Source organism: Miniopterus natalensis, chromosome 1, assembly GCF_054644295.1.
Source record: "Miniopterus natalensis isolate mMinNat1 chromosome 1, mMinNat1.hap1, whole genome shotgun sequence".
NCBI classification, from domain to species: Eukaryota; Metazoa; Chordata; class Mammalia; order Chiroptera; family Miniopteridae; genus Miniopterus; species Miniopterus natalensis.
The window spans coordinates 158,856,104-158,876,173 of NC_142081.1; the positions used below are offsets into that span (position 1 = coordinate 158,856,104).

The 20,070-nt window shown below is 46.6% G+C and overlaps 1 protein-coding gene across 1 annotated transcript; it reads right to left on the reverse strand.

The window, feature by feature from the left end:
* Window positions 1–1,903: 1,903 nt before the first annotated feature.
* On the reverse strand, window positions 1,904–19,284 carry FAM47E (family with sequence similarity 47 member E). Its single transcript, XM_087826935.1, has 8 exons — window positions 19,162–19,284; window positions 15,509–15,857; window positions 12,906–13,045; window positions 11,892–12,042; window positions 9,445–9,630; window positions 7,399–7,554; window positions 4,137–4,214; window positions 1,904–2,020 (listed from the first exon to the last, which is right to left on the reverse strand). Exons 1-8 carry the CDS (start codon window positions 19,227–19,229, stop codon window positions 1,955–1,957), a joined length of 1,194 nt encoding a protein of 397 aa, XP_087683061.1. The 5' UTR covers window positions 19,230–19,284; the 3' UTR covers window positions 1,904–1,954.
* Between the last annotated feature and the right edge of the window lie 786 nt (window positions 19,285–20,070).

Genomic DNA, 20,070 nt, shown 5'->3' on the forward strand with positions numbered 1-20,070 from the left:
ATCAAGGCTGATCTGGCTACTGTTTCTGTTGAATATTTAGTTGCCCAGCAATTAAAACCAAACCTGAGTCCCTGCTATGAATTAGGCTTGAATGTAACAAAGCCAGGAACAACGTAGCCAGGGAAAGAAAGGGATTCTTTCCAGACCACCACTGCCAATGCCCATCTTCTGCTCAGCACTTAAATGTCAGAATCTTGGGACTGAGGCCAAAACCCTGCCCCAGCTTGCTAATAGAACTGGATGCCTCCTCCGGGCCTGCAGGAGCAGCAGCTCTCCCTGTGTGGCCCCTGTGGGTACCAGACATAGGATCACGTGTGATGAGTTGAAATGTCAAAGGAGTCTGGGGAAAAATGTGGCCTTACTATAATAGCAACTTATTCTGGACTTGGGTTTGCTCTCCTGTTGAACAAACTTCTGCTCACACCAACATTCACAGGCCTCTGAATGCCTGTCCACCACCAGGGTACGGCGCCCAGCATTGGTTCTTGCTGAGAAACTAATTTTACAGCAATGGGCTCAGGCTATGGGGCTCACTGCTTCTGTGGGCACTCCATCTCCCTATGCCTGGCCTCGTAGAGAGTATAGTAAAGACCCATTCACAGAACTAGCTGCAATGTAGTCAGTCCGGCATACAGATTATTGAGATGGGCTCATGCCAGACCAGTGAGATAAAAGGTCATCACCCAGAGATTTTGTATTTGAAGACAGATGCAGTAACTGATAAAACTTGGGGACCCATGCCCTAGCCTGTTTGGCTCAAGTGGTTGGAGAGTTGGCCTGCAGACTGAAGGGTCCCAGGTTCGATTCCAGCCAAGGGCACGTACCTCGGGTGCAGGCTCAATCCCCAGCCTTGGTCGGGGCGAGTGTGGGAGGCAACTAATAGATGCGTCTCTCTCATATCGATGTTTCTCTCTCTCTCCCCCTTCCACTTTCTCTGAAAAGCAATGGAGAAAACATCCTCAGGTGAAGATTAAAAAAAAACCTTGGGGACCCAGTATCATTTTAATAAATTCCTTTTTGATTAAATTATCTAGAGTAGGTTTCATAGAGAAAGTTCTAGAAGGATATATTCCAATGAGTGAAGAATGGTTACTGTTGACTACATAGGAATTATTTGTATTTTCTACATTCTTTTTGTTAGTCTGTATTTTCTAATTTTCTTAACATGAGCATTAACATTATATTTCATTTTTATTGTTGACATTATTACAGATGCCCCCCACACCCCCCCCTTTGCCCCCCTCCACGGAGACCCTGCCCCACCCAGCCCCGGCCCTCACCACACCGTTGTCTGTGTCCATGTGTCATGCATATATGGTCTTTGGCTAATCTCTTCACCTTCTTTCATCCCATCTGCCCCAAAGCATTAACATTTTTAATAAAAAATAATTCTAAATAATTATTTAAAAATATATGTCATCTTGAGTTTCCATGAAACCTTATGATCTATGACCTTAGGTACACATTTGTTATCAAGACTAACACACCTAAAAAGGGGGGAAACCTCAGCAAGCTTGGTTCAGAATGAAAGAAAATTATGTTCTAAAGAAAGACTAAAGCAAATATTCACTCAAAACCCGGAAAAATGACACTCTAGGAAAAACCAATATAACAATTCTACTTTTATTGATAAATAGTTGACATGTTATAACTATGCTATACTTATACATATTATAAATGTTTATATGTTTTAAATATGTGAGAAGACTACATGTGAATATTGATCTCACAGTTGGCAAAAATATATAAAATATTGATTAATGAAGGCAGAAGGCCCCTGTGAAATGTTCTTAAGTATTTGTTATAAAATTTATAGGTATTGTCAAGTCAAAGTGTCCATGGTGGGACATTCATCATAAATTTTGTGTAATGTTTAATGAGAGAGGAACATAGCCAAGTACTATGTAGTAAATAAAATCCATCTAATCATCTTCCTAAATTCTTCTACGCTGAGTTATTTTCTACGAGTCTTATTATAATCGCAGTTACAATCGTTCTTGATATTTATATTCTCAAGGAACTAAAAAAAAAAAAAGATGAGAGAAAATTAGATTGGCAAACAAAAATTGTACAGTCCTGCTCACACCCACAGTCACAACCACACCCACACCCAAATTCACAATCTCACACTCTATGACATATATCCTCATAGTACTCAAAATCGCGTGTTGATCACTAGGCCATGGCAGACGGTGGGCTTTGGAAGGTGGTTGTATAACATCAGGAGTACCTAGAGCTTATTCACACTTGTTTGGTGCCCAAGTCCAGGCCAGCCCAGCTCAGCACAGCCTTGTGCTGCTCATTCCTGCTACTAGAGGCCTGGCTCTTATCTGTGTAGCAGACAGAACGAAGCTGTGGGTAATGCACAGAGCAGATAATCCAGCAGCAGATACTGCAATGTGTACGTAAGTATGTGTGCTCATATAACATATATGAATGTGTACACCTACACAGTGTACATAGACATTATAGGAGTTAAAAGAGAATGAATGTTCATACCTAAATTTAAATAATGACAGTTTGTGTGTGCACGTATATGTGTGTGTGTCTGTGTGTCTATTTATACATAAAAAATGACTATAATAGATTCCCTCCTCTCTTTTAGTAAAAATCTTACTGATAAAGTAGAGAATATAGCATGTAAGAATAAAGGATTTTGAGTGGCAGGGATTTTCAGAGGACTCAGATGTAGCCAGGAATATTATCTCTCAGTAGTTAATGCAGCTAAAAGAGTGTAGCCAGTGTGTCCTTTTGCCCAAAATTGAGCTAAATGTTCATCAACAGAATGGATTAAACCAGCAGGGAACAAATCAAAGTGGAAAAAAAAAGTGTTTGTCACTAAAAATGTTAAGGTAGAACTATGAATTGTTACACTTATCAAGAGCAAATAATGATATTGTACACATAGTGTATCTATAGATATATAAATATATACCTATGTAGATATAGATACATAGTCATGGCAAGAAGAATATATATGTGTAGATATAGAGACACATTTCTATATTACATAATTATATTTATGCTTATATATATTAACATATATAAATATATAATCACATCTACAATTATATAAGCATCTTTTATCTATCATACATATAAATACATATAAATATGCTTATGTGACCTTATATACAGATCAGGTAGTTATTATAAGCACATAAATATATGTACGTATATTAAACATGTTTGGCAGCCTGTCACCGCTGCTGAAAGCTGGAGGAGACGTTTCATCCCAGCTGTGGAATGGAGCCTCGGCCCACCTCCACCTCACAGCCTAGCCTTCCCTCGCCGTGCCTCTTGAACTCTGAAACCAGTCTGGGTCTGAGCTTGGTCAATATATTTACATGCCAGTAAGTATAACCTATTGTTAAGTCTTGGGAAAAAAGAAACTCTGTGTCCCATTTCCAGGGCCTCCGAGCATCTAGCCCGCGGGCCTCACGGACTGCGGGATGAGTGCGCAGGGACGCTGGGCGAGCCCGACATTGCAGCTCGGACTCTGGCCGGTCTGGGCGGGAACTTCCTGCTGAACGGCCCCCCTGCCAACCACTCCACCCCGTTACCCGGAGTCTTCTAAGGGGGGCCAGCTTTTCAAGTTAAGGGAGAAGAAACTAGAAGGACAAAGAGAGAAAATGGGAAAAAGGCAGAAGACCCTGGGGCCCCCGGAAGTGAACTTTGCCCAGCCTGTTTCCACATGGGGCTGACCATGACGACACTGTCAACCCCAGCTCCATTTGTCCTGACACAAGCCACAGTTCTGTCCTTAGATCTGAAAGGAAAGGAAACTTAAACATTTCCTAGAGCACTCCGAGTGTTCTAGCAGCAGTCAGAGTCTGCAAGGCACATGCCCTGTACATAGTCCCCTTTTACTCTGACCCCATTAAGGCCAAGCCCGAGGCAGGCGCATCAGTGGGGGGACAGCACCTCTGACAGCAGGAACCAAACAGGCAGAATAAGGAGAGAAAACGCCAGTCCTCTCCCTTGCCATGTGGGGGGAAGCACGCCCTTTCTCCCAGGGGCCTGAGGCCGGGTGTTCGCCCGTAAGAGGAGTGTTTCGACTGTGTCAGGGTGCTGGCGCCTCCCGTGAACAACCGTGAGCCCCTCGGCAGGTCTTCCCGCAGTGACCCTTGACTCACACTTGGCATCCTGTAGCCCTTCCTTTGAATGAATTCCTTAAAGGCAACTGGTCCACGAAGTTTTGCAAACTCTTCATCCTAAAAGAAAGTCCACATTTTAAAAAAACAGCAGTCAGAAGTTTGATTTCACACTTGTCCTAATTAAAAGCATTTGACTCTTTATGAAACACGTCATGTTAAACCATCTCCTCGTTTGGAATAAGTGTGCAGGCTACATTCACGAGTTCATGAGTACAAAGGCTTTCAAAGGATGTGCAACTTTCTCGCCTTTCCCTACCCTCTCTCTAACTCCTCTACTAAGGATAAGTCTTACATTTTAGCAATTAGTCAATTACTGACCTAAAATGTCTGGAATCTAACCATTTTAAGAATAACAATTGTGATACTATGGTTTACTTTATTCGTAAAGATACACGCAGCCCTATGTTCACTGTAGCACTATTCACGGTGGCCAAGACATGGAGACCACAAAGTGTCCTTTGAGAAATGACTGGAGAAAGAAGGTGTGGTACATACATACAATGGAACACTACTCAGCCATAAGACAAGATGAAATCCTGCCATTTGCGACAACATGGATGGATCTCGAGAATATCATGCTAAGCGAAACAAGCCAGAGCTCCTAAAACCCTTGGATTTCCTAAGTGCTAAGAGCCACAAAGGTGAAAGGAGAGCCTTGTGTTAGTTATAACAAACCCCTTTCAAGCACACAGGCGTTTATGGTAATGAGGTGATTTTTGGGGAGCCCATAGGTAGTCACGTGATGGGGGCTGGTTGCCAGAGGAACCAACCATGTGATGAGAGGGTGGACACTTTCAGCTCCACCTCCCAATGGCCAACAATCAATCATGCCTATGTAATGAAGCCTCAGGAACACCCCAGAGGGAGAAGTTCCACGAGCCTCCGGGATGGTAAACGTGTGGAGGTCCTGGCAGTGTGGCCCACCTAGAGAGGACGTGGAAGCTTCCTACACACCTAGCCCTATGTATCTCTTCCATCTGAGTGCTCCTGAGGGTACCCTTTTATAATAAAATGGTAATCTAGTAAGTAAACTGTTTTCCTGAGTTTTGTGAGCTGCTCTAGCAGATGGTGGAGCCTGAGGAGGGGGCTTTGGGAACCTGCGATGCATATAGCCAGTTGGTCAGAAGCACAGATGACACCTGGACTTGAGATTGGCATCCGAGGTGAGGGCAGTCTCATGGGACGGAGCCCTTAACTTGTGGCATCTGAGTCCATCTCCAGGGAGACAAATGTCAGAACTGAATTAAATTGTAGGACATCCAGCTGGTGTCCAGAGAATCAGAGAATTTCCTGGTGTGTGTGTGGGGGGGGAGGCGGGGAAGCCCTAACACATTTGGTGACCAGAGTTGAAAGTGATAGAGGAAGAAACAGCAGTGTTTTTCCTAAACACTATATTCGCAAATTTTAGATCTTAACTCCAAAAGACATGATTATCAAAAAAGATTTGATCCAGCCCCAATATCTTTGGGGCATTCATGCATTCATTTGTTTTTCTTCTTTCATTTATCTGAATTTAAAAGTCATATGCATAAGATTATATCATTGAAATTCAGTTATTTGAGACCATTTCACCTTCCAAACAAACTCACTCAATAATAGTCAAAAGTCATGTGTTACCAGAAAGACAGCCATGTCATCAAAGTGACTGTCCCTTACTAGCACACCACTGCACCTGTGAATTGTGAATTGGGGTGCCATAGCCAAGTGGCACCACCTCAAGTGCACAGTTAAGTCAATCTTCAGGTATTACGAAAAAGTGTGATTTATAAAAATCATTACAGAACAACTCCATTGCTTTGAATCCTTCTTGTCTCTAAACTGCCTGATAATCTTTTTCTGTAATAGTTATATCAGCCATATTTCCAAAATTTAAATATTACTTCTTTTTCATGAGCTGACCATAACCATTTTGGCAAACATCTTTACTAGCTTTTGCTGTCAAAATAAAATATTTTTGGAAAATGATTTGTAAAGACTAACAATTAGTCTTTAAGAATATATTTCTAGTAAGGTATATAAATGTTGAATCACTATGTTGTATGCCTGAAATTAATATACTATTATATGCCAACTATAATAAAAAAATTTAAGAACAGTATTTACCACTTAAGTAAAAATTATTGTTTTGTGAAAATAAACTTATTTAATTACTTAATTACTAAAAAAAAAAAAAAAGAATATCTTTCCAAAAAGAAACCTTCTAGACACCTTAAAAGTTTTGTAACTATTTTTCTTTTAAAATATTCAATTGAGTGGTTTATTTTTTTTAAATGCAACTGAAACAGTTTTATGTTAGGTATTAAATTCATATAAATTTAGGCAGCTCCAAAAACCATACACCAAGAAATTCTGCTGAATATTATTTACATTATTGTGAGGCTTATATATTATAAGCATCTTGTATTCGTAAGTTTGTGTCATGTCTCACATCTCAAAATAAGTTTCATACCCAGTACTAGAAAAGATCAAAATGACCATCTTTCCTCCAATCTAGAGGAAGTAGCTGATGAGTGATGTATGAATGAATGAGTAGCCAAATTTGTATAGCATTTTACTTTTTTCAAAGTGTTTTCACACTGAGATCTGGGAGAAGTTTTGGACCTGTTGAAAAAGAGAAGTGTTTCACAAGTATCTCATTAGAGTCCTGCGCAAGGGTTATGTCAACACCTCAAGTTTTCAGGACCGCAGTGGGGATCTTCTTTCCGTTAGATGCCTGTACGCAAGAGGCCAGCGGGCAGAGTTTATTCATAGTAGAATGAGAGTTCATTTTTGTTGTGTGTGTTTGCTGCATTGTGGTATCAGCCTTTGCCCCTCTCCTCTCAGATCCTGCAACTCTGCTGAATTGCATAAAAGAAGTTTCCTGATTGCAATTTTGAAATTCTTTAACATTCACCCATTGTTGATTTAAAAAAATAAATAGGCCTTACCTTTAGTAATTCAAGGAGAGCCCAGGATATTATATACATTCTGGGTGCCGAGGAGGTCCTCCCTGGTCACACCGCCCTCTGGACAGTCAGTTTATCCAGGAAGCCCAACCAAGGATGGCGGGAGTGCGAGGAGGGGCTGCCCTGTCTTCGGAGACGCCGCGCCCACCTTGAAGCCGGGGGCTTCCAGTCTGGCCATCGCCCCTCCCCCCCAAGGGCTTGGCGGTCCCACTGCTGCTCGCGCGTGAGCTCTCAGGCCTGAGGCTCCAGCCGCACCGGGCGGCAGCAGGCGACCCAGCCCCAGCGCGTGCCCATACCTGTCTCTTCTGCTCCTTTCTCGCGTTCTCATCTTGAGCTTTACGTAAGACCTTGGGGTCAACCAAAGGCTCATCTACCGGCTGCCTCTTCCACTCCTTGGGGTTCAGATACCAGGCTCCGTATCTCATCTTCACGTACTTTGGCTTAGAACGATTCTACAGAAAGTCACACAATTCCTGACTTCATTAGTTTTTGTTTTTCATTTTGATAAAAATTTAGCTTCTGAAAGCAGTATCATTATTTTTTTTTAAACTTTTTAGTTTATTTTTTTAAACACTCATCCAAGGATATATTCTCCATCGCTTTTCGGGGAGAGTGGAAGGGAAAGAGAGAGAGGCCTCGGTGTGTTTGCCTTCTGCACGCCCCGGCAGGGGCCAGGGGCCGACGGCAGCGGAGGTGCGCGCCCTGGGCCCGATCGAGCCGGCCCGCCCGTCTGCGGGCCGACGGCCAGCCGCCGAGCCGAGCCGGCCAGGGCAGCAGCACTTATCTTGAATTTATGATGGATCCTTGCCGAAGTATTTTATGAAGTTTTAGTATGCAAACCCCAGGCATAAGAAACATGAAGAAATCTACACCAAGGTATGTAGTAATCACATTACTCAAAACTAGGACAAAGAGAAAACGTTAAAAGCAGCCAGGAATAAAACATCTCCGAAAAACAAAGACAAGGATGACAGAAGATTCTCATTGGAATCAGCCCAACCAAGAAGGCGGTGAAGCAGCATCTCTAAAGTCCTGAAAACAAGCAAGCAAACCAAACACTGTGAACCCAGAATTATAGACCCACTCAAAGATCTTGAAAAATGAAGGCAGATTAAGGATGTTTCCAGAAAAACAGAAGCTGAAAGAGTTCACCACCAGAAGAACTACACTGGAAGTGTTGAAGGAAGCCCTTCAGGCAGAAGGCCTGGGTGAAAATATATTTTGAACTTTTGCACCGTGACCCTCCATCTGCGAGTCAAAAGTTCAATTTTGGCAATAACCACCGTGGTTTATAAAGAAGCGTTTGTGCAATTATTTGTAAATACAAGGAATTAAGCAATTTCATTCAGCCCAGATTCCGGACAAGCAGTGGCTCAGGCCCCAGGTGTGATGGACATAATTTTTCTGTCCAGCAGCAGTTTGCATTTTACCCTTTAGGAAGATGAGGAGAAAATGGAAAACTTAAAGAGCTGATGTCAGCGATGGAAGGCATAGTTTTCATAAAACTTATGCGACAGGCAGAGATTGAAAACATCATGTGTGTAAAGACAGGTCAGTCGGTTGTGTTAGATTGTAAAGGACAAGGTTAGTATGTCCACAATGTTGGAAATATAGTATCGAAAATTATGTGTACAATGCAGAGAGTAACTAAAGATAATGTATTGTTTTTCACTTTCAGAGAAGGAACTATCTCCCGCCCCCACCCCAACTTCTATTTTGGCACTGCAGTCTTTGTTGGATTGTCACATTTGACTTGTGTATTTGTAATAACACATTGTGTAAAAAAGTGGGAAAGTACTTAGGGGCCCATAGCACTTCCCTTTGGAACATAGCGTGTTATTTCCCCTGTTACCTTGTTCTGTTGGTGCTGGGAAACAGCAAGGGAAATGATCAGGCAGGCATGCGATCAGGAATGGTGGTGTGTGGTCAGTTAGACCCCCCCCAAAATTCAAGAATTCTTTGGATATGAAATGAAGTGTTCACAATCATTAACTGCAGCATTTTACTGTTGCAATAATAAATGTTCGCATATATTTCCACTGACGGCTAGAATTTCAACATATTAAACACATAAAGAGATGATCTCAACATAGAAAACACATAGAACAATGACTTCAGGTATTAACAATAATGCCGTATGACATGCCTTGACTGTATAACTGACTTCATTACATGTATTAAATATTCACTCATTTAACAAATATTTACTAAACACAAAAAAAATTCAAGAATTGTACTGAAAAAGACTGGTGCCCCTTCTAGTACCAGGACTGAAGAACATTTAAGATTTTAATACAACTTAATTTTCGTTGATATTCTGTCTTCTCCCCTTTTGCAATTACCTGAGTTTTCCGCTCTGTTTCCTGGAAAAATTCTGACTCCTGCTTTTTGCCGAGTCTTTCGCCCTTCTTTAATTCCAGGGGAACCTGGTCAAGTCTCATCGCGTGGACCCCACCGAGAGCTGATTTGCTGTCATAGTTCATTTCAAACTGCTTCATGATGTATTCCTCATCAATCTTCGAGCTGCCCTGGAAGAGCGTCACATTGCACAGGTCAAAGGCAAATGGCGAAATGCTCCTTGCTTTCCTCTTTAATCTAAAGGAGGCATTTGACCATGGCTGGAGAAGTGGTAGTTTGGAGGAAAAGTAGAAAATGCTCAGTCGGCATTCACTGGAGACAAGAAGTACAGCTGACCCTTGAACAACGTGGTGGGAAGGGGCGCTTAGGGGTGCTGACCTCCAGCACAGCTGAAAATCCTGTATAACTCTTAACTCCCCAAAAACCTAACTACCCTTGGCATTTTCGGGGAAGAGGGGTGCGAGTGGGAGGGGAGGAGTGTTGGTTCCAGGGCCCTCCCACCACACCCCACCTGCCTTCGCAACCCCCCGCCTCCCCATCACTGGTGATGCCCAAGTCCCTTTATACAATGGTGCAGCTCAGTGAATACAGCCAGCCCTCCGCACCTGGGCTCCCAACTGCGGGTTGAAAACGATAGGGGCGTTTAGTTTTTAAAAATCTGCGTCTAAGTGGGCCATCTTGTTCAAGGGTCAGCTGTATGGGACATCTGGAGGACTGTGTCACTGCCTTAAGACACAATTTAGGACCTGCAAGAAGTATGAGTCCCTGAGGGTGGCGTGCTAGGTTCCTAAGTAGCACAACTGAGGTGAAGATGAGACCCTGGTCATAAGGCACAGAATATAAAGCTTGTCACCAGAGCAGCTAAATTATTATCTTACGTTCCTAAATTTCCTGCCTAGACATAGCAGTCTCCAGCGGTAGGGGTGGGAGAAGGGGAAGGGGCGGGATTCAGGTAATCCAGCCCAGCCCATTATGGGCAGGCGGTGGCTCGGGCACTAGGTGGAGTGTGCGCCATCTGCCTCCGCCAGCTTCCTGACTCTAGTCACCCGGCAGGAAGTCCCCCTGAAGTGTGGAAGTCACCCTCTCCCACTCTGTCTGTGCAGCTGGGCTGGACATGCCCACTCTTGGCTTCAGGATTAAACATGGGACCTGGTCTAGCTGAGCATATGCCATTTCCCCACTCACTGTGCGCAAGTCAGGCACAAGGCATGGACCCAGGTTAGTCCAGTGAGGACGGGCCCTGGACTTTTTCCTATTGGAAAGTGTTGCTCTTTTCCCACTTAGGTTGCTACATGGTAGAATATAAGTTTTAGTGGCTACTTTTGTCATCTCCTGGGGAGAGACTACTGGAAAGTGGAGTCAGATAGAGACGAGCATCCAAGAGGTAGGGAGAGGGCCTAAAAACATGTTAGCACCTAGATGCAGCCATGCCTGCAGGTCCTGATACCTCTGGATGGTTCCCTTTTCTTCCCGAATCCAGTCTGAATTATGTTCCAGACACTTGCCAATGAAATAATCCTAAATAATACATTGACTAGAACCAACTAATGGACTCAAAAAATGGGGAAGGGAGCTTTCAAATCGTAGGTGGTCTCAGATCCAAGAAAAGTATGGGGAGTGTAGACATCTGCAGGGACCGGGGAACAGGAATGTGTAACTAAATAGGTTCTTGGAAGGAGGGCAGGGAAAGGCCTTGATGACTGAGTCGAAACTCTCTTCGTGTCAGAAAAACTTTTGGTAAAGGTTGTAGTCAAGCACAGCTGCCCAATAAATATAACTGAGAAAAATGAGTTTACAGAGTGAAGGAAAGAGGAAAAGGATCCTGACATTGAAATGGAAAATGAAAATATAAAACAAGGCGGGGGGAAATGGGAAGATGTTGGCCAAAGGGTACAAATTCCAGCTATAAGGTAAGTCCTGGGGATGTAATGTACAGCATGGAGACTATAGTTAACATCGTTGCGTTATATACTTGAAACTTGCTAAGTGAGTAGATCCTAAATGTTTTTACCACACACCAAAAAAAATAATAATAATAACGGTGAAGTGATGTGTAGTGATGAATGCAGTAACTAACCCTATTTCGGTAATCATTTTGCAATATAAACATGTATCAAATCATCATGCTGTTCACCTTAAACTGCACGTTATATGTCAAGTATATCCCAGTAAAGCTGGGAGAGAAAAAGATAAAGCCACTCAAAAAATATGAAATAACAATATGTAAGATATAAGCAATAAACATTCAAATTGGTTGCAAACTTGAAAGCTTTCCAGAAATTTCATCTATAAGAAACATTTCAATTATAAATGGTGGGAGGGTCATAAAGATTCCTTTATGACTTTATTTGGCTTATAGCCAAACGCTGTTTTTTAATAAAAGGGACACTGGGCGTGACTTTAAAAGCGGTAAGCGTCAGCACCAACGTACAATCGAGGTGGCCCACTCGCAGAAGTCCTTAACGGTCTTGCGCACGTTTTCGTACGGGTCAGGACCGTCTTCCTTGAGCAACTCCTTCTCGACGGCCTTCTTCTCTTCATGCAGCGACTGGCCCAGACGCGGCCGAGGAGTCTTCTTGGAACTAAAGATAACGGGATATTACAAGATGAGCCACCTGGAATCGAAGCGGGTGTCAGACAGGGTCTTGGGGGAAAGGAGGTCATAGAACAAGTATTTCCAACAAGTGCTCTGGGTGCCGGGAGTGGGCTTCTCTCTAGTACACCCACACTCTTCAGTGCCTGCCAGTGACGCCATTTAATTGCACAAGTCAAATGCATGTCCCAAATCTGTTTATGTCAAGTATGCTTATTTCATTGCATTTACATTTTTAATTAAATATCACATGAGTTGGGAAAACAAGCGTGTGGTGCAAAAGAGAGTTGTTGCTGTGGAAATTAAGCTCAGAGCTTTGGAAAGATTTAGCGAAGGTGTCATTACTGCTGCGATTTATGAAAAAAAGATGACTTGGAAATCCAACCGGCAGACCCACACTCACAAAAAGGCTTTACGCTCAAAGACTAGAGTGTGAAGGCACAGTTGTGTTCTAGAGTAAAATAAGATGTCCTAAGGACTTAAGTGTCATCGTTTACAATTCCCTGTATTAACTTTGTTATCCAGCCAACTCCTGGTCCCAGTCATGTGAATAAGAGGGCTTCTGCCATAAATAATTGAGAGCGCCTCTGTGGCCACTTAGGCAGGCTGTGCTCAGTTTCCTCTTCTCCAGCAGCTCTCACAGTCATGTTGACACACCCATGTTTCCTCCACGGCGGGATAATTCACACCCATTAATCGAAAAACACTATTTAGAGCAGGACCGAAGGCCCCTTTCCCTCCTCCTCAGTCACTTAGTTACTTTTGCTTTTCTAAGCTATTCTAACGATGAGGAGCTTTGAGAATGTTTCATCAGGTGACAGGAATGAGCGAGGGGTTTAGACCAATACTTACAGTACCGGGGGGTCCTGGGTGGGACGTTTTTTAAGCCGTTTTGTGGGTTCCTTCGGCTTTTCCTTGACGCCCTCACAATAAGCCCATTTGTCCTCCAGTTTCTTCTCAGGATCCAGCACTTCAAGCACCTTTTTTAAGAGCTACACACAGAAAACAGTTTTAGAGGGAAGAAAAATGTGCTGAGAATGGGGGCCCCTTGATTCTGAAACAGAGCAGGCCACTTTGCCCCTTTGCTTTTCCCATCCAGTCAGTCAACGCATTCATTGGTTTCTGCGCAGGTCCTGGGCTGGGGGCTGGGTAAACTTCCATCACCTAGACATTAAGTAGGCTAACTGGACTGAAATTCATCTCCTCCAGGTGGAATGGTCTGCTCGGGTCCCCATCTGTCCCTCTGAGTACTTCTAAAGAATTTCTGTGGGTTTTGACTCTCCAGCATCTATTCTTCCCCCTACAAATGACAGTATCTAGATTTTTCTTTGGAGATCCACCTCTTCTTCCACTCTCAGTCCTCATGGTCTGAACTGGCCTGACTCCATTCTCCGCCTACAGGCAGGCCAATCCTGTTAGGACCTAAACCAGTGACTGGTTTGAACAGGCACATAACCCAAGTTGGACCCCTGGGAATGAAGCTATGGAATTTTGCTGAGCCCATGCAAACATAAATGTTTTTTATTCTGGGTAGAATTTAAATCTAGAGCTGCTGGTGGTCATCATGGCACCAAAAAAAGAGATCTGACTTCAGAAAAAGCGAACACACCTAGTTGGGAGGTCAAACATGGAAATAAGGGCACAATCCCATGAGCCATCTGAGGGGATGTGAAAACAGGCCGTCATGACTCAGAAGCTCTGGCCTACAGGAGGCAGTGCAGGAAAGCCTCAGGTGGAAAATAATTGGTTAGAAATTCCACGTGTCCTTTCTATACACTTCTCTGCCACTGATCATTCATTCATTCATTCATTCATTCATTCATTCATTATGTACGAACATTCACTGAGTGTCTACCATATGGGTATTGGTAGTACACAGTAAAAGACACAAGTCTCTGCCCTGTAGAGCTTTTATTCTAGTAAGGAGCCCAGCAGTAACAAGGGCTATGTTGAATAATAGATCATGGTAAGGAATAGAGCATGAGGGTGGAAGGGAAATGTTATTTTATACATTCTAAGTAGGAGACATTCCAGCAAAGATCTGAAGGACGTGAAGGAGTGAGCTGGGCAGACATGTGGGGCAAGTGTCCCAGACACAGGAACAGGGCTCTGAATTGGAAATGTTTGTGACGTACGCAGGCAGAGCAGGCCGGGGGCCAGAGTGGCTGCGGCAGGTGAGAGCAGAGCAGTGGGCAGAGAGGTTGGAGGGGAAGCAGAAGAGGTGGGGTGGAGATCAGAACACACAGGGCCTTTGAGACAACGGCAAGGACTTGACTCTGAGTGAGAAGGGGCTGCTAGGGGGCCTTCTGAGCAACTGTCAGGTTCACTGTGTAGGGAAGAGACTGCAGGGGTGGGCTGGGGGCACTTCTAGTTCCCTGCCCAGTACCCATTCTGCTCTTTTTCTTTAACAATTTTGTTCTGTATTGTGTTCAGTGTTGCCATGCCAACCAAGGATCTCCATCTTCTAGAGGCCCCAGCATCTAGGAGCGGTCAGATGAGTGAGCTGTTTACTGGGAAAGCTATCACAGCTGACCCTTGAACAACGCGGGGTAAGGGGTGCCGCCCCCTGCACTGTTGAAAATCCACGTTAAACTTCTGACTCGATAGTTGGCCCTTAGCATCCGTAGATTCAACCAACCGCAGGTCAAAAACAGTATTTTAGATCCACGGCTGGGAATGTGAATACACTGTTTTCTATATGTAGTTGGTTGAACCTGCACAAGTGAAACCCGTGGTTAGGAAGGGCCTCCTGTATTTACTGAAAAATCCCCGGATAAGTGAACCTGGGCAGTTTGATTCTGTACAAGGGTCAACTGTATTTGCCTAATTAAAAGACAGCTGGCATGTGCCCTTTAATCTTTGCCCTTTCCCCCTTCTTGTTTGAACGGCTGCATGCCTGGAGCTGTGGAAGCCTTTTGGAGACACAAGGACTAGACACATGCTGAGGGTTATGGAGCTGAAAGTCAAAAGATGCCTGGGGCCACGGTGGCAGAAAGGAGCTGCTGCCCTACCCTGGCCTGACAATTTGGTGGATTTCCCTTGTGACTTTCAGATTCTTGTATGCCTTATACCCATCAGTTAGTAACTACTTATGGACACCTCCTAAGACCAGGTTTAAGTGACAGAAGTAGGACTGAACAATCCCCCTCCAATCCCCATTAGGTTCCTCCCCCAAAAAGTAACAGGCAAAGTAGACTGGGAGACCTTCGGGGGAAAAGCAGGCGAATGTTCCCAGGAGCTGGACCTTTCTAAGTTGTGCAGCCTCTAAGGAAGCACTGGGAAAGGCTGCTGAAAGGAGGCTGCACCAACCTCCCTGAAAACTCACCCTGCGAAGCCATTGCTCATTCTCTCCTCCTTAGAAACATGTCACCCCCTGGAGGGAGCGCCCCAGCTACCTAAGGAGAACTACTTTCTAGGCCTGTGAGGCCCCTCCCGCCCCCAGGACAGGAGGTCACCTCTGGAGACACGCTTTTTTCCAGGTCTGGATAGCGAGCCAGGGGGTGCGGGGTCAGCTGGGCCTCGATGTCCTCCAGGAACGCCTTCCGGGCCAGCTGGGCCGGCGAGAGCTTGGAAAACAGGGTCGCCTCCTTGAACAGCTTGAGCTGATTCTTTGGAGCTTTGGGATAAGTCTGGGGATGCTCCGGAAGGCCCCGAGTGATCATATTATCACAAGGAGGGCAGCCATACCTGAAGTCGTCCAGTCCATTTTTCACAAATACCCACCGTTTGGTATTCAGGAAATTGGGGTATGTGGGCCTGTCCTCGAGTTTAGTAAAACACTGCGAAGACACATTCTCTCTATACCTGAAAAACAACACGCCCGGTTATATGGACCACAAGGAGGGGTGGGGGGTTGTAAGGTTGTAAGGCGGCTTTTTTGAGGAGAGGTGGTGAGGGAGGGGCTCGCATGGAGAAGGGTGAGTTAGTCCTACTCCTAGTTCGTGGCGCATTATCATTGGTCTGTGCAAGGCCCCTCTCCTGATTCCTTTATTCTACGTAACCCCACACCCCACTCCCACTGCCCTCCCCTGCATAAGCGAAGCCACTCTAACGGATTTGTGATGCACCCTGTTGTTTATACACATCCTTATAATGTCAGTATTATCCTTTGTGTGCATGTATTGTTAATTTACATAAATGATACTATTCTGTTTTTTATTTGTTTACCAAGCACAATTTTATAAAGGCCCATCCATGTCACTGTGTGTAAGTCTAGTCCATTTTCATCAGCGGCTGCCACCACAGTTCATCTATCCATTCTCCTTGTGAAGGGCACTCACAGTGACGGTCCCTTCTAGGACGCCTTCCTATCCTTTAAAGGGACACAGTGCAGTGGGAAAAACCTGGGTCCCAGTGACAACTTGCCCCTAACTAGCTGAATGACCTTGGCGCTTCATTTAACCTCTGCGGGCCTTGGTTTCCCCCTCCCCCTAAACTTAGGGGGTCAAAGGTTGCAAACTGGCAGTTCATGGGCTTCCTTGGGCCTACAAACCTATCATTTGGCCCCCTTAGTGTTTGGATAAGAATCATAATAGCTAACATCTATTGAGAACTTTTTATATAACAGGCACTGTTTTAAGTCTTTACGTATATTAACTAATTTAAATCTTATAATGATCCTATGAAATAAGTACTAGTATTATTCTGATTTATAGATAAGGAAATTGAGGCACAAGGAAGTTAAAATAAAATTTAAAATAATAATAATTTTTAAAAAACGAGACACTTGTCAAAGGCCCCACAGCTAATAAGTGGGAGAGCTGAGATTTTAATCCAGGTCATGTGACTTTGAGAAAGATGCTTCCCCACTACACCAGAGCTTCGGACATATAAAAAACTTCCTGTAAATAATCTGGAACTAAATCAGGAGCTCTGGGAACACGGGGTCTACCTTTCCATGTAGCCAAAATTGGTATCATGGCTGCCGTCTTTGGACAAGTCCTATGCTCTCTTATTCCCAGTGTCCACCTCTCCCCACTGCCTTGTACCCAGCCCGCCTCCCTCGGTTTCCTTAAGCACAGTCATACGACTGAAGCCTGGCAGAGTGCTAGAGCTGGCAGAAGCCCTGGAAGAGATCGAGTCCACCTCCTCAGTTTGCAATGAGGAAGCTGAGTTCTGAGAGGTGAACAAAGTAATCCAGTCTAGAGGGAGGGCTTCACACGACCTCACGTTGCCTCTCATAGCTAATAAACTTAACCTTGTGCATTTCATTAAGTTCATGAAAAAAAATGTTCTTGACCCAGAAAATAAAACTCAAAACATATTATCTAAACATTTACTATTTTCACAGTCATGAGTATATGGTACATGGATATTTCCACCTTGATTGGGCATTTGTCCTAAAGAAGTGAATACTTTGTGTTCACACCAAAACCTATACACAAATGTTCATGGCAACTTTATACATAATAGCCAAGAAATGGAAACAACGATGTAAATGTCCTTCCACAGGTAAATGGATACACAAATTGTGCTCCATCCATACCATGGGATACTTATTCAGCAACAAAAATGAACGAACTATTGATGCGCACTGCCTCTCGGGTGGATCTCAAGGGCTATACTGAGTGAAAAAGAGACAATCTCAAAAGGTCTTACATTATATTACCTTATTTATCTAACATTCTGAAAAGAACAATAGCAAAGAAATGGAAGCCAGTGGTTGCCAAGGGATGGTGGGGGTGGGGAAAGGAATGATGATTTAAAGGGGTAGCACATCTAAAGGGGTTCCCTTGAGGAAACAGTTTTGTATCTTGATGTATATACATGACAAAATTTTACAGAACTATACACACAAGAACGCAAGTGAAAGCCGGTCAAGGCCGAGTGCGGTTACAGCCGACGCAATACGCTGCCAGCGCAGGTTCCTGCCCGGCCGCGCGTTAGTTACGCGCCATGGCACCGCTAGAACCGGGGGGAGGGTGCCTGGGGCCTCTGCACTGCTTTTGCGGCTGCTTGTGAGTCTATACCTCAGAACAAAAAGGCTGACAAAATCTAAAAAGTTTGAAAATGGCCAAAAAAAAGGGATTCCCAAAGAGCTCATAATTGCTAACATGTATATAAGTGGATACCACATACCAGTAACTGCTGCGCATGTACTGTGTCGATTAATCCTCACACCAACCCTATAAAACTGATGGTTCTTATCTCTCTATTTTACAGGTGAGAAAACTGAGCCCAGAAGGAGCAACCAACCTGCCAAAGGTCACCTTGCCAGCAAGAGGAGCGCTGGCCTTCGGCTCCAGCCTGTCCTCGCCCGGGATATTTTTCCCATTGCTTTTCGGGGGGGCGAGGGGGGGCAGACAGACGGAGGTCAGAGAGACGCCGATTGATCCTAGACTTCGGGATCTTTACCACCGCCACCCCCATGCTCCGAGAGAGCGGAGTTCCGTTCTCACCAGGAGCCCGAGGAGTCAGCAAAGGCAAAGAGCCTGCGGTCGGCCTGCGGCGGTGACCCCGGCTCGGAACGGCCGCCCCCGACGCGGGCCCAGCTCGCCGCTGTCGGCCGCTCGGTGGCCAACGGCTCCCGGGCGCAGGCCCTCCGCACGGCTGCCGGGGCCCGGGGCCAACTCGGAGAAGGAGAGTCGCAGGCCAAACCAGTCTCTCGGGGGCCCTGTGGCCGTCGGTTCCCGTCTGGAACCGGTAGTTTAACCTACAACCTCTTAACCTACAACCTCTGGGGGGTAAGGGCGACGGGAAAAAACGGTCTGCGAGGGGCGGCGCCGAGCGCTGGTTCTTTTATATTCTAATCATTGAGGTGCTGGGGACCATGGAGAGGAAAGACAGGCCGGCGTGCGGCTGGGCCCGCAGGGGCCATGCGCCACACCCAGGCCCGGGCCAGCCCCCGCCCAGCCCCCGCCCAGCCCCCGCCCAGCCCGGGCTCAGCCCCGACTCAGGCCCCGCCCAGCCCCCGCCCAGCCCGGGCTCAGCCCCCGCCTCCGCCCAGCCCGGGCTCAGCCCCGACTCAGGCCCCGCCCAGCTCCCGCCCCAGCCCCGCCCCGCCCGGGCTCAGCCCCCCGGCCAGACCCCGCCCAGCTCCCGCCCCAGCCCCGCCCCGCCCCAGCCAGAGCGGCTGCAGGCGCCCCCTCGCGGCGCGGGCGGCGCTTACCAGGGCCCGCAGTTCATGCCGAGCCTGGTGAGCGCTGTGGGCCTGAACAGCCGCCGGCGGTCCGCCATCGTCGCACTGGGCTTCGCGGTGGCCGCCGAGCCTTTGGCGATTGTGAGTTTGGGCTTCTGGGGTCGCTAGGAGACCGCGCAGCCGCGCGCTGCGCAGATTCGCTCCGGGCGCGAGCAGCCCAGGCGCCCCCGCCCCCCGCCCCCAGCCCAGCCCCTCCCCCTCCCCCAGCCCAGCCCCTCCCCCTCCCCCAGCCCAGCCCCTCCCCCTCCCAGCCCAGCCCCTCCCGCCCCCTCCCCCTCCCAGCCCGGCCCCGCCCCCTCCAAGCCCAGCCCCGCCCCCGCCGCCGGGAAGCCCCGCTTTTGCCCCGCGGCGCCCTCCTGCCCAGCTCAGCGCCGCCGCGCCTCAGGGCTCCCCCCGCCCGGGTGTTGGGGACCGTGGCGGGGGAAGGGAGAGGGCCGGGTCCTCGGTTTCACTGTGTTGAAATCTGGGAGGACGTTTTCATCTCCCCGCTGAAATTTACCCTGAGCTGGGCCATGTCCGTTTTGCTCACCGTCTTACAAAATCTGCTTCTTGAAGGAAAGAAAGGAAGGAGCATCTGGGGAGAGCAGGAGGAGAGTGGAAAGACGGGAAGGGGCAGGTGGATGGCTAATGCTGAGAGGCCTGCTGGCGGGAGAGGGTCCCCGAGGCCTTCCCTGCCTGGGCGGCCTCTGCGGGGTGCCCGCGCCCCCCGCTAGCCCCCAGCCGACCCCCGGTCCGTTCCAGCCCCCAGCCGACCCCCCATCCATTCCAGCCCCCAGCCGACCCCCGGTCCGTTCCAGCCCCCAGCTCACCCCCGACCCATTCCAGCCCCCAGCCGACCCCCGGTCCGTTCCAGCCCCCAGCCGACCCCCCATCCATTCC